Here is a 17542-nt window from a genome sequence, read left to right as displayed (position 1 = left end):
CCCTTTTTCCTCCCCTCTTTTTGTGCTATTTTCATATATTTAATATATATATATCAGAGGTGGGTTCCTACCAGTTCGCACCTATTCGGTAGAACCGGTTCGTCAAATCTACCGAACCGGTTAGAAGAGGTTCCACCAGTGGACCCGGAAAGCAGGCCACACCTACAGAAGAGGTTCCAAAATTTTTTGAAACCCACCACTGGTCCTTGGATATGATTATTCTACACTATCATGCTCCTATTTATAAAACTCAGTGCCTCTGTGAAAGGTAAGGATGACTACTGCGTTTGTGGTGCAATCAGAACATTGAGTGTGTTGAAGTTGTTTTAACGCAAACCAAAGATGCCTTTTAAAAAACAAGTTTTTTATTCTTATGCATGCCAGTGCTGTGCGTGAGATAATTTAAGGTGGTTCTGACAAGTGTCGTCGGCATCTTCAGATCCGGTCACATGGGCGGCAAGCCACTCCCATCCGGTCACATGGGCAGCAAGCCACTCCCACAAAGGAGGCCACACCCACAGAGTAGGTTCGAACGATTTTTGAAACCCACCACTATATATATATATAAATAAACTAATACACTCAAAAATAGACTATTATTACTGACAGATGAAAAAATATACAGCTTTTTATTAAGCCTTAAAACGGAAGATGAACAGGTGAAAAAAAAACAATGATAATATGGGCAAATTTTTTGGGGGGATATACTATAAAACTAGACAAAATGGCAAAAGCTTTCGGATAGAAATTATAAATTGACAATGGCAACTGCATTTAAGGAAAAATTGTATAAAATGTTTTATAGGTGGCGTTTACCACCAGTAAGACTGGCAAAGTTGTTTAAAAACATGTTTGCCAAATGTTGGACATTTAATCAGACGCCGGGCGCATATTCTCACATGTGGTGGACATGTGCAAAGATAAAAAAATACTGGACGAAAATACATACATGGTTAGAAAAAGCGTTAAAGCAACACATCGATTATAAGAAAGAAATATTTGTTAGGCAAAATACGATAAAGGGAATATATATTTAATACTAGCCAATAAAAAAGCATTGCCCGGATATTTATTTATAGGGGGGGGGGGGAATGTCTGGACCAAATGTAATTTCTAATGTTGGACTTTCCCACTTACCAGAGGGAGCTCCCTTGTGGTGTACTGTGAAGCCGTTACCATGGCAACTCCACTGCGCTGTACGGTAGAAGCCATTTTACGACAGTACAGTAGAAGCCATTTTAAGGCACAACAGGTTGTATCGTAACACAACACACACACCGAGGGGTGTTAGGGGTATCCTAACCCCACAGTATTTGCTTCCAGAGAGTAAGTCATCTGTGTAGCAAGTTTGGTTGAAATTGCTCAAGGCATTCCAGAGTTATGCTTGAACACACACACACAGAAACGCCCACAGAGCCATTTTTATGTATATATAATTTCTTTAGGTGTTATAGAAGAAGAAATATAAGTAATAAAAATGGTCTCCATTAATGGGAGGGGGAGTGCACTGCAATATTTGTCTTTATCTTTTGTATGTGATGTTTGTATTTTTTGTCGATGATGTTTGTGTTACTTGTATTTAAAATAAAAAAGATATTAAAGCAACAGGAAAGAAAAAAATACTATTCTGTATGTCTTATGTTTAATGTATTATTATATCATATACTATTATGTTAGCAAATTGATCCAGACAATACTCTGTTCATAAAGCACTTATGGATGTTAAGGGGAAAAAAAAATACATAAATGAACTGTTTAAAAATGAAATAAAAATAGACTGGCACAAAATCAAAACCAGGGGAGAAACATCACCTGGATATCAAGAGTAGAGAAATAATTTAGAAGTTCGGTCTCATCACTGATCTCCGGCTCGTTGCAGGCTGGACACACCAAATCCGTGATGTGCTTCTCCTTTACGGCGATGGTGAAGTGCAAAGCAAAACATTCAGGGCAAATCGTACACTCGCACGACGTTAGAGACTGCATCTGAAAAGAGAAGGACTGAACACATTAACAGAATTGGAAGGGACCTTGTAGACTAGACTAGAGTAGAATAGAATAGAAAATATGGAATGGAATGGAATAGAGAACACGGAACAGAGGAATAAAGAACAGAATAGAGAATTAAAAAATAGAATAGAGAGAAAAAAGAATAGAACACAATAAAATAGAATATAGGAATAGAATAAAATGGAATGGAACGGAATAGAATAGAATAGGTTGCAGAAAATAGAATAGAATGGAATAAATAGAATAGAATAGAAAATATGGAATGGAATAGAGAACATGGAACAGATGAATAAAGAACAGAATAGAGAATTAAAAAACAGGATAGAGAGAGAAAAAGAATAGAACACAATAAAATAGAATATAGGAATAGAATAAAACGGAACGGAATGGATTAGAATAGGTTGAAGAAAATAGAATAGAATGGAATAAGTTGAAGAGAAGAGAATAGAAAATATGGAATGGAATTGAGAACATGGAACAGATGAATAAAGAACAGAATAGACAATTAAAAAACAGGATAGAGAGAGAAAAAAGAATAGAACACAATAAAATAGAATATAGGAATAGAATAAAACGGAACGGAATGGAATAGAATAGGTTGAAGAAAATAGAATAGAATGGAATAAGTTGAAGAGAATAGAATAGAATAGAAAAATATGGAGTGGAATGGAGAACACGGAACAGATGAATAAAGAACAGAATAGAGAATTAAAAAACAGGATAGAGAGAGAAAAAAGAATAGAACACAATAAAATAGAATATAGGAACGGAACAGAATAGAATGGGTTGAAGAAAATAGAATAGAATGGAATAAGTTGAAGAGAATAGAATAGAAAAGAAAAGAAAATATGTAAGAGAACAGAATGTACAGAATGGAAAGAATAGCATAGCACAGCATAGAATAAGCAGAGTTGGAAGGGACCTTGGAGGTCTTCTAGTCCAACCCCCTGCCTAGGCAGGAAACCTTATACCATTTCAGACAAATGGCTATCCAACATCTTCTGAAAGACTTCCAGTGTTGGAGCATTCACAACTTCTGGAGGCAACTTCTGTTCCACTGATTAATTGTTCTCACTGTCAGGAAATTTCTCCTTAGTTCTAAGTTGCTTCTCTCCTTGATTAGTTTCCACCCATTGCTTCTTGTTCCACCCTCAGGTGCCTTGGAGAATAGCTTGACTCCCTCTTCTTTGTGGCAGCCCCTGAGATATTGGAACACTGCTATCATGTCTCCCCTAGTCCTTCTTTCTATCAAACTAGACATACCCAGTTCCTGCAACTGTTCTTCCTATGTTTTAGTCTCCAGTCCCCTAATCCTCTTGGTTGTCTTCTCTGCACTCTTTCTACAGCCGTTATGGCGAATCTATGGCGCGTGTGCCACAGGTGGCACGCGGAGCCATATCTGGTGGCATGCCAGCCGTCAGGTCATGTGCGCCGGCCATCTGATTTTCCGCCCTTCCGGAGGGATGGGGTGGGAGGAGGCATTTTGGCTCTCCCCAGGCTTCAGGAAAGACTTCAGAGCCTGGGGAGGGGTCACACACGCATGCACAGGTGGGCGGGGAGATGGAGTGGGCATGCGTCCGTGATAGCGCAATTTTGGCACGTCATAAGAAAAGGGTTCACCATCACTGTTCTAGAGTCTGAACCTCTTTTTTTACATTGTGGCGACCCAAACTTAATGACGGGTTGGACGCAGTTAACCCGCCCCACTGTCAGGTTTCCGAAAGATGCCCTAATTGATTCATGAGTCACGAGCCAATTTTCAAAAGAAAACCACCGTTTATTAGAAGCATCACTTGGCAAGATCTTGTTGCAGTCAGATCTGAGCCTCATTTGAATTATAGCTGAACTTTACCCCTGTTCCTTCCCTCCGCTCAGTCTGTGTCATAAATCACATTTCCCACTGAGGTGCACCCCTCCCGCCGCTATGCTCACCATGGCAAATTTATGAGTCGACACCCACTATGGAAGAAAGGCGCAGCACGTTGGTACCTTGTTCCGCGGCAAAGCCAGGCTGCAGACGGCGCACTCCCAGCTGAGCAAGCGTTTGATGAAGTCGCGGTTCGGGGAGGCCTTGACGGCTTCCACGATGTCTGAGAGCTCCCAGCCTTCGTTCGGCTGCTCCAGCATCAAGGAGACCACCAGTTCGGCCCGGCCCCAGCTGGGCAAAGACAGGGAGGCCAGGAGACGCCGCAGCAGCGCCTGGGGTGGAACAAGACGAGAAATGATCAGGGGTAACTCACATTGGATCTCTGGATAAAGATCCCTTCCTGTTCTGACCGAGGCTGCCCCAGCAGCACGAAGCTGAGTCCTCGTCCCGATAAACCCCTTTTATTTAATTGACAGTGAATTCCTCTCCCGCAGAGTCTTTCCTCTCCCGTAGTCTTTCGAGATAGTTCACAATTGATCAGGCCAGGCCGTTATCTTTCAGACACCGCAACACTTGGCAAGGATGCAGGAATGAGGGAATTGTCTCCTGCAAACTCCATTCCCCTGTTGCTCCTTTTTTATTTCCTCTGGGAGGGGCCATTCACCGTCCACCTGTGCCTTTACTCCCAAGTTGACCCTTGTTCCTTAGCTGCTCCCTTCGTCTGGCCACTCTGGGAACAGGCTCCAGCTGTTCTTCTGCCTCACTGATGTCCGACTCAGTGGTGGGTGGCCAAATCTGGTCGTTGTTGTTCTCACCGAGGCTTCCCAAGAGCAGGAAGCAAACTCCTGGTCCCGACAAAAAACCCTTTTATTAATTGACTGTGAATTCTGCTCATTCCCATCCAGCAAAGTCTTTCAAGGGAGGATTTATAGTCACAGACCTTATCTGGCTTGGAGAGCTGCCAGGCCGAGATCTGCAAAACTCGGCAAGGAGTCTTGCAGAATCCCGAACCAATGAAGCGGACTCCTGCAAACTCCACTCCCCTTTTGCTCCTCTTTTATTTCCTCTGGGAGAGGCCATTCATTGTCCACCTGTGGCCTTACTCCCAAGTCAACCCCTGTTCTTTAGCTGGTCCCTTCCTCTGGCAACTCTGCGCATGCGCACACTGGGAACAGGCTCCAGTTGTTCTTCTGCCTCACTGATGTCCGACTCTGAAGGCAGCTGATAACTGTTGGACGGCCCTGGCCCCCTCTCTGCCTCCGACACAGAGCCCTCGTCAGAGCCTTCCCCAGACTCCAGGAATGGCCCAGGTTCCTCCCCAACCTCCTCACTGTCCGAACTCTGCTTCCCAGCTCTGCTGGCCGCTTTCGGGGTACATTTTCCTTCCTCTCTTGCTCACCTGTCGGTCGGCGCTCTGGAAGTTCATCGGAGGGTCTTCGCTCTCCCACAGCCGCTTGTGAAAAGGTGCCAGGCGGGCACGCTGCAGCTGCACCAGGGCCCGCCATAAATCGCCGTTGTTCTCGTACAGGGCCTGTAAGACAGGGCCCCGCTCCTCAAAGCCCAGGGACTTCAACTCCGTCACCTGTGGAGCGAACAAACCCTGACGTTACCTTCCGAAAACTAAACCGTCAGCAGGATCTGACTCTGGTTAGTATCCCCTTTCAAAAATAAATCTGACATTTTAATAAGGAAGTAATTAAAAATTGGTACATATATATGAAGTGACTATTTAGAATACCTTGTGGAAAAATAGAGTATAGAGTATAGAAGTTTATTTGTATGCCGCCCTTTTCCCTGGGGGGACTCAGGGCGGCTCACAACCCAAAAGGGAGGGGGAGACAAACTTTTAACATAAAGACAATACATAATTAAAAACACAACATTCATACCATTCGGGCGGGTTACAGTCTTAGCCCCAGGCCTGACGGGATAGCCAGATTCTGAGGGCTGTGCGGAAGGTCTGGAGGGTGGTGAGGGTACGAATCTCCACGGGGAGATCGTTCCATAGGGTCGGAGCTACCACCGAGAAGGCTCTCCTCCGCGTAGTTGCCAGTCGGCATTGACCGGCAGATGGAACTCGGAGGAGGCCTAATCGATGAGATCTAATAGGTCGCGTGGAGGTAATTGGTAGTAGGCGGTTATGAAGGAATAACATATTTGTTTGAATGTACGATGTACAAGGACAATAGTGAACATAAGCATACTCGATAGATGATTGGTGGGATTATACATAATTGAAAAACAGTGATATACAAATATAAATAGTTGGTAAATCTTTTTCATATTGTAAAAATATTCAGAATGGGATAAGTGATTATATAAATGTATATTGTTATTAAACGGACAATCAAGAATATAAGGGAATTAGGTTTATTGAATGTATGTATGTATGTATGTATGTACGTACGTATGTATGTATTTAGTGTCACAACCCCTGGTATAGCAATAGCAATAGCAATAGCAGCAATAGCAGTAGACTTATATACTGCTTCATAGGCCTTTCAGGCCTCTCTAAGCGGTTTACAGAGAGTCAGCATATTGCCCCCAACAATCTGGGTCCTCATTTTACCCACCTCAGAAGGATGGAAGGCTGAGTCAACCCTGAGCCGGTGAGATTTGAACCGCTGAACTGCTGATCTAGCAGTAGCCTGCAGTGCTGCATTTAACCACTGCGCCACCTATCTATTTCAAGCTATTTAGCTCTCATCAGCTAGCCATACCCTTACTGGGATTCAAACATGGGCTGTATTACATATTAGGCAGATGTGTTAACCACTAAGCCACAAGGTTCTTCTCCTTTATCAGCTGAGCCAGGGAAATAGGTATGTATTTAGTGTTCGAATCCCAGTAAGGGTATGGCTAACTGATGAGAGCTAAATAGCTTGAAATAGATCTATACTAGTCTCCCTTTATTTATTTATCAGCACAAATACAACACAAATGTAACAAAGGCAACAGTAAAAATATTGGGTTTCTGTCTGGATGGTCTCTTATGACGAGCCGATAGACAGAGAAAGGAAGCAGTAGGCTTCCTCCCATATTTGGGCATACCAGGGGTTGTGACACTAAATACATACCTATTTCCCTGGCTCAGCTGATAAAGGAGGAGAACCTTGTGGCTTAGTGGTTAACACATCTGCCTAATATGTAATACAGCCCAGGTTTGAATCCCAGTAAGGGTATGGCTAGCTGATGAGAGCTAAATAGCTTGAAATAGATCTATACTAGTCTCCCTTTATTTATTTATCAGCACAAATACAACATATATGTATGTATGTATGTATGTATGTATGTATATATATATATGTATATATATGTATATATATGTATATATATCGTAATTGAATATATGTTGTACAATGAAAGTGAGGTATTTAGTTATATTAGATGGAAAATCTGTGATTGTAAATGTATTTGAGATTATGGATGCAAAAACATTTGTAACCCAAGGACATGCTGTATGTAATGGATGAGAATTTTTTTATGTTTTTTTTTTAATGTTTAAAAATATAATAAAAAATTGCAAACATAAATAAAAAAATCTGACATATACTGAGTACTGCATTCATTTTTGGTTGCCACAATATGGAAAAGGTGTGGAGACTCTCGAAAGAGTGCAGAGAAGAGCAATAAAGAGGATTAGGGGACTGGAGGCTAAAACATAGGAAGAACGGTTGCAGGAACTGGGTATGTCTAGTTGAATGAAAAGAAGGACTAGGGGAGACATGATAGCAGTCTTCCAATATCTCAGGGGTTGCCCCAAAGAAGAGGGAGTCAAGCTATTTTCCAAGGCACCTGAGGGCAGGACAAGAAGCAATGGGTGGAAACTAATCAAGGAGAGAAGCAACTTAGAACTGAGAAGGAATTTCCTGACGGTGAGAACAATTAATCAGTGGAACAGAAGTTGCCTCCAGAAGTTGTGAATGCCCCAACACTGGAAGTCTTTAAGATGTTAGCTAACTATTTGTCTGAAGTGGTGTAGGGTTTCTGCCTAGGCAGGGGGTTGGACTAGAAGACCTCCAAGGTCCCTTTCAACCCTGTTATTCTATTCTATTCTATTCTATTCTATTCTATTGCATTCTCTCTTCTCTTCTCAATACAATGGCAGAGTTGGAAGGGACCTTGGAGGTCTTCTAGTCCAACCCCCTGCCTAGGCAGGAAAGGAAACCCTATACCGTTCCAGACAAATGGCTATCCAACATCTTCTTAAAGACTTCCAGTGTTGGGGCATTCACAACTCCTGGAGGCAACTTCTGATCCATTGATTAATTGTTCTCACTGTCAGGAAATTCCACCTCAGTGCTAAGTTGCTTCTCTCCTTGATTAGTTTCCATCCATTGCTTCTTGTTCTACCCTCTTCTCTTCTCCCCTCCCTTCCCCTCCCCTATCCTATTAGTTAAAGGTGGGCTAGATGGCTTGACAATTAAATGGGAAACTGTTGTGTTTTCTGGGGAATTCTGGGAGTTGAAGTCCACCCGTCATAAAGTGACCAAGGTTTGACACTGTTATTCTGATTTCCCATACATTTCGTCCAGACCCACCTTGCTCCGACGGGCACTGAGGCATCGAACGACGGCGTCATCTACGTCACCCTGGCTGGCCACCCAGGCGGTTTGGACTTCCTGGAGGGTTATGGCACCCAGCCCACCGTCAGGGTCCTCCTCGCCTCGCTGAGTGGCCACTTCCGCCATCCCTTCCAGGACACAGGGCAGCTCCGATTTCAGCCAGGCCAGGGGCACCTCAGCTCCCGAGTAGCACAAGGCGGCCGCCACCATTTCGGGGGCCACGCCCACGCTTTCCGCCTCCTGTGGGGCCAAAAGACAAAGCCAGGGCCTTTGATGACAGAGGGAGGACTCCGAAGTTGGTCGGCAACTATATTTGACAATGTAATTTGGAAATTTATAACAACACAATTAGATAGGATGAAATTCGGAGAAAAATTTACAAAAATGATAGAAAAACTTTATAACACCCAGACAGCCAAAGTTCTGATGAATGGAGAACTAACAGAGAAGACTGAAATAAAAAAGGGAATTAGACAGGGATGCCCCCTCTCTCCTTTGCTGTTTATATTAACTCTGGAAATATTGTTAAATGAAATTAGGAAGAACCAGGGAATAAAAGGTTTAAGACTTAAAAATGAAGAATATAAAACCAAGCCTATGCCAATGACTTAGGATTTGTTTTAGAAGATCCATTAGAATCCAGTCCCAAATTAATTCAAAAATTAGAAGAATATGGCAAAGTGGCAGGATTAAAAATTAATAAAAGCAAAACAAAAATGATAACTAAGAATATGACAAAAAAACAAGAAGAGGAATTGGAATTAGTAACTAAGATGCAAATAATTAAGAAAGTGAAATACTTGGGGATCTGGGTGTCGGCAAAATGTTCTACAATTAAAGACGATAATTATAATAAACTAGTGACAGAAATAAATAAAGATTTAGAAAGTTGGAAAAATATTCAGCTATCACTAATGGGACCTATAGCCACAGTTAAAATGAATATTTTACCAAGAATTTTATTTTTGCTACAAGCCGCACCTATTAATCCGGGTAAAACTTTCTTTCAGGAATTAAACAAACTAACTGCTAGGTTCATCTGGCAAGGACAAAAAGCGAGGATTAAACTAAAGTCAATGCAAGATAGCAAGGAGAGAGGAGGCTTAGCATTACCAAACTGGGAGTTATACGCACTAGCAGTAACAACAACATGGGTGAAGGGCTGGATAGAGTTAAAGAATAAAAGAATCTTGACGTTAGAAGGCCATGATCTGCAAGCAGGTTGGCATACATTCCTATAGGATGATAAAAATATAACACACAAATACTTTCAAAAACATCTAATTAGAAATGTGTTATTGCAAAACTGGCTCAAAAATTTAAAAATCCACAATGGGAAAATCCCGAACTGGCTATCCCTGACAGAAAGGACAACACACCCAAATCTTACAGATATGAATAAAATGTTAAGATACAGAGACTTAATTAATGGACAGGGAAATTTAAAAACAATCGAAGAATTGGCAGAACAAAACATGAAAGTGGACTGGCTAACCTACTTGCAAATCAAAACTAAACACAATAATGATACTAAATTATACGGCATCCAAATGGAACCACGCGAATCAGATAAAGTAATCCAAAACTCAGAAAGAAAGATGATAGGGAGAATATATAAATTTCTTCTGAAGTATAAAATGGAAGAAGAAATCGCGAAAGAACAAATGGTAAAATGGGAACAGAACTTTGGCTACAATATTGAATTAGATAAATGGGAAAAATGGGGGGGGGGGGACGACAAATTTAAAAACGACACTATCGGCTGCGTAGAAGGAAAACCAGTACAAAATGTTTTACAGATGGCACCTGGCACCAGTAAGGTTAGCAAAAATCTTAGCAAATATCTCCCCCAAATGTTGGAAATGTGAATCCTCCCCACCAATACCAATAGCAGTTAGACTTATATACCGCTTCATAGGGCTTCAGCCCTCTCTAAGCGGTTTACAGAGTCAGCATATCGCCCCCAACAACAATCCGGGTCCTCATTTTACCCACCTCGGAAGGATGGAAGGCTGAGTCAACGGTGAGATTTGAACAGCCGAACTGCAGAACTGCAGTCAGCTGAAGTAGCCTGCAGCGCTGCATTTAACCACTGTGCCACCTCGGCTCTTAGAAGCCACGGCCACCAAGCCACGCTCACAGAACCGGTAGTAAAAAAATTTAGATTTCCCCACTGATATAGACACACACACCCCAAAAAATCTGTGTACGAGACAAAAAGAAAAGAGCTTGGGCAGACTTCCGATATATCCTAAGGCCTCTGGGCCCCCCAAAGATAACACGCCCAGGAGTTGAACTACAATTCCCACAATCACTGGGGGGCTACAATTGAAGAAGACGCATACAGAGGTTCAAAACTGATTGGGGCTGCGGGGAGAACTCACCCTGATCATGGCCACCATCTTCTGCCCGTCGTCCCGCAGCTTCTCCTGCCTCTGATGCTCTACTTCCTCGGACGAGGCCGATGGGGCTCGACACAGACCCTGGGACTCCCCGGGGGATTCCACCACCTCTCGCTTCAGCCTGCCCACCTCCTCTTTCTCCGTCCGGGCAAGGCTGGGGGGCTGGGGATCGCCGTGCAGGCTGGTGCAGTGGCACATCTCGCAGATCCGTCCGCTGCCATTGTTGCGGAAAGTGCAGTGTTCACACTGCCAGCTGGGGGCCTGCGGGAAGAGAGAAGGGCCCCCCCATCCGGGATGGAGATTAGCGCCGGGGGTGCCAGATCGGGCATGGGTAAGATTCGGGATCAGGCGCGGCAAAGATCGGACATCGAGATCGGGGACAGGGAAAAAGTGGTATCAAAAACGGGCAGAGGTAAGAGAAGACATTGCGGATTAGGCCTGGCTAAAATGAGACACCGGGAGCAGCCCCAAAAGACAGCGCCACACGGAAGTAGAACTACAATTCCCACTACAGCTGGCATTCAATCTGACATCGAGACGAGGCATGGCGAAGATCGGACAGGACAAAGAAGAGACATCATAAATCACGGATCGCCCCAATCTCTGATCTTGCCTGTACCAGTTTTTGACATCCGATCTTAGCCCTGCTTTTATCTTGATGTCTGATCTTAGCCATGTTGGGTCTCAATGTCCGATCTTAGGCAGGAAAGCCGGCTGGGTGACTTTGAGCCAATCAGCAGGAGACTGGGAGTTCTAGTCCCGCCTTAGGCATGAAAGCCGGCTGGGTGACTTTGGGCCAATCACCAGGAGTTGGTGAGTTCTAGTCCCGCCTTAGGCATGAAAGCCGGCTGGGTGACTTTGGGTCAATCAGCAGGAGACTGGGAGTTCTGGTCCCGCTTTAGGCATGAAAGTCGGCTGGGTGACTTTGGGCCAATCAGCAGGAGACTGGGAGTTCTGGTCCCGCCTTAGGCATGAAAGCCGGCTGGGTGACTTTGGGCCAATCACCAGGAGTCGGTGAGTTCTAGTCCCGCCTTAGGCATGAAAGCCGGCTGGGTGACTTTGGGTCAATCAGCAGGAGACTGGGAGTTCTGGTCCCGCTTTAGGCATGAAAGTCGGCTGGGTGACTTTGGGCCAATCAGCAGGAGACTGGGAGTTCTGGTCCCGCCTTAGGCATGAAAGCTGGCTGGGTGACTTTGGGCCAATCAGCAGGAGACTGGCAGTTCTATTCCAACCTTAGGCAGGAAAGTTATCTGGGTGACTTAGGGCCAATCACCAGGAGTCAGTGAGTTCTAGTCCCGCCTCAGGCATGAAAGCCAGCTGACTGACTTTGAGCCAATCACTAGGAGATAGTGGGTTCTTGTCCCGCCCTAGACAGGGAAAATATCTGGGTGACTTTGGGCCAATCACCAGGAGACGGCGAGTTCTAATCCCGCCTTAGGCAGGAAAGCTGGCTGGGTGACTTTGGGCCAATCAGCAAGAGACTGGCAGTTCTATTCCAACCTTAGGCAGGAAAATTATCTGGGTGACTTAGGGCCAATCACCAGGAGTCAGTGAGTTCTAGTTCCGCCTCAGGCATGAAAACCGGCTGACTGACTTTGGTCCAATCACTAGGAGATAGTGGGTTCTAGTCCCGCTCTAGACAGGGAAAATATCTGGGTGACTTTGGGCCAATCACCAGGAGACGTCGAGTTCTAATCCCGCCTTAGGCACGAACACCCTCTGAGTGTTTTGGGGCCAATCACCAGGCGACAGTGAATTCTAGTCCTGTATTAGAAACCGTTTCCTCTTGGAAGCCCCCCTCCCCAATACTCACATCTTCCTGCTGGGATCCGCCCTCTTCCCCCCAGGCTATCAGGGGCTTCGCATCGCCGGTGCCCGGTCTCCCAGCTAGGCGTGGCCTCTCGCAGACGGCGCACAGGACTGTGGCCGACTCATTCTCAAAGGTGCAGGTTTGGCAGGCCCAGCGTCCTCTGGCCAGTTGGCCCGGGCTGGTCAGTTCGTCGTCCAGGCCGAGGTTCTGGGGGGTCTTACACCCCCGAGGCCGGTCACAATTGGTGCAGAGGATGGAGGAGGCCTCGTTGTTCTTCTGACAAGCTGCGCACCGCCAGGGTGGACGCGGACTGGGGATGGCACGGGAAGATGAGAGCGGGGGGAGGCTGGGGGGTCGTAGGGAAGTTGTTTCCGAGGGGATGCTACAGAGGCTGCAAAGAGACAAGAGCCAGATGCTGTATGAATCACGACTAATCAATACATTAATAAATTCTGGGCACAATGAGAATGTATCTGCCGAATAAAACTCTGCATCGGTGACAGGAAAGGCATCTGGCCAGTAAATACTCAGCTCCATTCAGTTGGCCAGACTCCACCCCGTAAAGGATTAATGGGGGTCGTTAAAAGATGATGATCTGGTGCTTACAGGTGGGCCTCGACTTACAACCATTCATTTAGCGAGCAAAGTTACAACAGCACTGGGAATAGCCACTTAAAACTTCTCGCGCTTACGACCATCCGCAGGATCATGTCACGTGATCAAGATTTGGGCGCCCGGCAACCGATGGTCGCACCACAAATGTCATTTTGTGACCTTTCCCGCCAGCTTCCCACAAACCAAGTCAACGGGGGAAAGCCGGATTCACTTAATGGCCGCCTGATTCACTTACGACCGCGGCAATTCCCTTCGCTGCCACGTCGTAAAATCGCTCGCCACTTGCTCAACATTTGGCCCCCATTATGGTCGTTAAGTCGGGGACTACCTGTATCTCAGATTAATTTTTGGGGGGGACAGAGGGAAATAATTCCACCAGAGGGACGAATGGAGGGGCGGTTTGCTTTGAATCCAAAAATCAGGAAGTGGAAACCATTTTCCGGAGGATTTCCTGTTTGGTGGGGAAGTGGTGGAGCCCACAAGGGGGTGCATGGAGAGGGCTAGCTTGGAGACTTGCACCCAAGAAGATAATGTTGTGGCCCGCCAGTGGCCAGAGGAGCTGGCAGCAGATTCGGAGAGTGAGGAGGTTGGGGAGGAACCTGGGCCAGTCCTGGAGTGTGGGAAAGGCTCTGATGAGGGCTCTGTGTCGGAGGCAGAGAGGGGGCCGAGGCCGTCTGACAGTTATCAGCTGCCTTCGGAGTCGGACATCAGTGAGGCAGAAGAACAGCTGGAGCCTGTTCCCAGTGTGCGCATGCGCAGAGTTGCCAGACAAGAAGGGAACAGCTAAAGAACAGGGGTCGACTTGGGAGTAAGGCCACAGGTGGACAGTGAATGGCCCCTCCCAGAAGAAATAAAAGAGGAGCAACAGGGGAGTGGAGTTTGCAGGAGACCATTCGTTCGCTTCATTGGTTTGCGACTCTCCGAGACTCCTTGCCAAGTTTAACAGATAAAGTCTGTGACTGTAAATCCTCCCTTGAAAGACTTCGTGTCAGGCCATTATATTCCTTTTAGAATTTTGGCCTGCCACACTTTCTCTTATTTCATTATGCTGTTTCTTTAAGTATAGTCGATGGGAGGGGGGAATAGACAGGAGTAGGATTGTGGAATGCATTGTTTTCATTCTTTACTAGAAGCCAAAGTCATCCTTTGTCTCCGCACCAGTACACCTGACCGGAAGAAGCTGGGTGTGGATGCCAGCGTGGAAGAAGAAGATTGGACCATGTGATAGCAATAGCAATAGCAGTTAGACTTATATACCGCTTCATAGGGCTTTCAGCCCTCTCTAAGCGGTTTACAGAGTCAGCATATCGCCCCCAACAACAATCCGGGTCCTCATTTTACCCACCTCGGAAGGATGGAAGGCTGAGTCAACCTTGAGCCGGTGAGATTTGAACAGCCGAACTGCAGAACTGCAGTCAGCTGAAGTAGCCTGCAGTGCTGCATTTAACCACTGCGCCACCTTGGCTCTTCAATCCAGTGATGGATTGTGGGTGTGGGGGACAAGATCATGAACTTTTAACTGGGTGGTATTCTGATGTCATTTCCATAATTGGGATTAACACAGATGTGCCTAAGATGCCTGCTTTATTAAATTGGAACTTTAAGGATCGTTTTGCCTTTGATTCTGATTTAATTCTTACATGATACTTGGAACGCTGACATTTTGCTGGATATGAATGAGCAGAATTCACAGTCAATTAACAAAAGGGTTGTCGGGACAAAAGGTTTGCTTCAGGCCCTTGGGAAGCCTCAGTCCCAACAGATACCTGGGGTTGGGGGGCGGTGGAGGACTCTGCCACGCTCGGCTAGGGTTCTTGGTTGGCACCCGATGGTGATGCGTCCGGGAAGGATGCTTATGGAACAGCCAATCGCAGTTAGGACACAAACTCTGATTGCAAGCCGCACAGTGCTGAGACGGGGCTTCTAAACCACAAAGCAGGCAGGTGTCTGGAGGCAGATTTCCTGCAGGCCGGGAAAAAGAGAGGCGGGGGGGGGGGAGGAGGGAGGGAGAAACAGAGAAAGAGAGGCAGAGGGAGAGAGGGAGCAAGGGAGAAACAGAGAAAGAGAGATAGGGAGGGGGAGGAGAGATAGGGAGAGAGGGGGGGAAGGAGGAAGGGAGAGAGGGGAAGGGGGAGAGAGAGGGAGGAAAGGGAGGGGAGTAGGGAGGGGGAAGGAGGAAGAAACAGAGAGGCACAGAGAGGCAGAGTGAGGGAGGGGGAGAGAGGGAGAGAAAGAGAGAGAGGCAAAGAGAGAAAGGGAGAAACAGAGGGGCAGAGGGGGGAGAGAGGGAGGAAGAGAAAGAGAGGCAGGAGGGAGAGAGAAGGAGAGAGAGAGAGGGAGAGGGGGGAGAGAGGCAGAGAGAGGGTGAGGGAAGGGGGAGAGAAAGAGAGAGAGGCAGAGAGAGAAAGAGAGAGGCAGAGGGGGGAGAGAGAGTGAGAAAGAGAGGCAGAGAGGGGGGAGAGAGAGGGAGGGCGAGAAAGAGAAGGTGGAGGGAGATAGAGGGGGAGAGAGAGGGGGAGATGGGGGAGGGAGGGAAAGGGGGGAGAGGGAGGGAGAGAAAGAAAGGCAGAGTGAAAGCGAGGGAGGGAGAAACAGAGAGACAGGGAGAGGGAGAGAGGGGGAGAGAAAGAGAGGGAGGAGGGATGGAGAGAGAGAGGGAGGGAGGGAGGGAGAGAGGCAGAGAGAGGGGGAGGGAGGGAGAGAAGGGGAGGGAGAGGGGCAAGGAGGGAGAGAGAGCGGAAGGGAGGGAGAAACAGAGGCAGAGAGAGACAGAGAGAGGCAGAGGGGGGAGAGAGAGGGAGAGAAAGAGACAGAGAGGCAGAGAAAGTGGAAAGGAGGGAGAAACAGAGAGGCAGAGGGGGAGAGAGGCAGAGGGGGGAGAGAGAGAAGAGAAAGAGAGAGAGAGGCAGAGAGAGAGGAAAGGAGGGAGAAACAGAGAGGCAGAGGGGGAGAGAGGCAGGGGGGAGAGAGAAGAGAAAGAGAGAGAGAAAGAGAGAGAGGCAGAGAGAGAGAGGGAGGGAGAAACAGAGAGGCAGAGAGAGACAGAGAGAGGCAGAGGGGGAGAGAGAGGGAGAGAAAGAGAGAGAGAGGCAGAGAAAGTGCAAAGGAGGGAGAAACAGAGAGTCAGAGGGGGGAGAGAGAGAAGAGAAAGAGGCAGAGAGAGAGAGGAAAGGAGGGAGAAAGAGAGGCAGAGGGGGGAGAGAGAGGAGAAAGAGAGAGAGACAGAGAGAGAGAGGGAGGGAGAAACAGAGAGGCAGAGGGGGGAGAGAGAGAGGGAGAGAAAGAAAGAGAGAGAGAGAGAGAGACAACAATTTTCTCAAATTTTGTTCTCTTAGGTCTCAAAACTCAAGACTCAGGTCCATCTCTACATCAGAGGCAGATTTTATTCCCCAGTTATCAATCAATCAAAATTGAGCTGGAATGGACCTTGGAGGTCTTCTAGTCCAGCCTCCCGCTCAAGCAGGAGACCTATAACATTTCAGACAAGTGCCTGTCCGGTCTCTTCTTAAAAACCTCCAGTGATGAAGCCCCTACAACTTCTGGTGGCAAGTTGTTCCACTGGTTACCGTATTTTTCAGAGTATAAGAGACGCACCTGACTATAAGACACACCTAAATTTAGAAAAGGAAAACAACAACAACAACAACGGTTCTTGGCCTCGGCAGGCCACATTTTCAGCCCTTTTTGGGACCTTTTTTCGGGCCTTTTCCCACCTTTTTTCTACCCACTTTTGAGGCTTTGGGGGGCTGTTTTTGAGGTTTTGGGGGGCTGTTTTTGAGGTTTTGGGGGGCTGTTTTTGAGGCTGTTTTCGGGCCATTTTTGAGGCTTTTTTGGCCTATTTTTGAGGCTTTTTCCCCAGGCCGTTTTTGAGGCTTTTGGGGGGCTGTTTCCCCCCCCCCAAAAAAAACCGGCCCTCAAAAGCCGCAAATATGGCTTGAAAAAATATGGCTGAGATTAGATCTTTAAATTTCTCCCCCGCCTCTGGTCTAAAAGATCCTTTGGATCTTGGTTCATCTCAACCCCGCAGTTTGCGTTACAAAGTCAGTCCCACCTTACAACCAAACCACCTGTGTCTCTTTCTCAGATTACCTGCGTGAATCATGGCTAAAAGTGGACTCGGGGATCCAGCATCGGCCGCCCTTTGGATCTGGAGGAAGAGAGGATAATCAGGACCACGGAAGGACGAGGAGAGAAACAAACCTTCATACTAGGTTTCCTGCCTCGAAGGCTAAAGTTGGCCTTGAAGAAAATTGAGAAGCAATCCCAAAGGAAG

The 17542-nt window shown here is 46.5% G+C and overlaps 1 protein-coding gene across 2 annotated transcripts in view; it reads right to left on the bottom strand.

The window, feature by feature from the left end:
- The window catches only part of RNF31 (ring finger protein 31), a 44165-nt gene that overhangs the window by 13143 nt on the left and 13480 nt on the right, over positions 1 to 17542 (bottom strand). For both annotated transcript variants that reach the window (XM_032238458.1, XM_032238459.1), the window contains exons 6-13: positions 17359 to 17416; positions 15036 to 15231; positions 12658 to 13045; positions 10827 to 11105; positions 8419 to 8682; positions 5277 to 5459; positions 4000 to 4209; positions 1813 to 1986 (exon numbers count right to left, since the gene is read on the bottom strand). In XM_032238458.1, the coding sequence (XP_032094349.1) occupies positions 1813 to 1986; positions 4000 to 4209; positions 5277 to 5459; positions 8419 to 8682; positions 10827 to 11105; positions 12658 to 13045; positions 15036 to 15231; positions 17359 to 17416 (1752 nt within the window). The remainder of the gene's footprint in view (positions 1 to 1812; positions 1987 to 3999; positions 4210 to 5276; positions 5460 to 8418; positions 8683 to 10826; positions 11106 to 12657; positions 13046 to 15035; positions 15232 to 17358; positions 17417 to 17542) is intronic.

The sequence above is a fragment of the Thamnophis elegans genome, unplaced genomic scaffold (genome assembly GCF_009769535.1).
Source record: "Thamnophis elegans isolate rThaEle1 unplaced genomic scaffold, rThaEle1.pri scaffold_201_arrow_ctg1, whole genome shotgun sequence".
NCBI classification, from domain to species: Eukaryota; Metazoa; Chordata; class Lepidosauria; order Squamata; family Colubridae; genus Thamnophis; species Thamnophis elegans.
The sequence above is the reverse complement of the archived record's forward strand: the minus strand, read 5'-3'. Positions and strand labels throughout refer to the sequence as shown.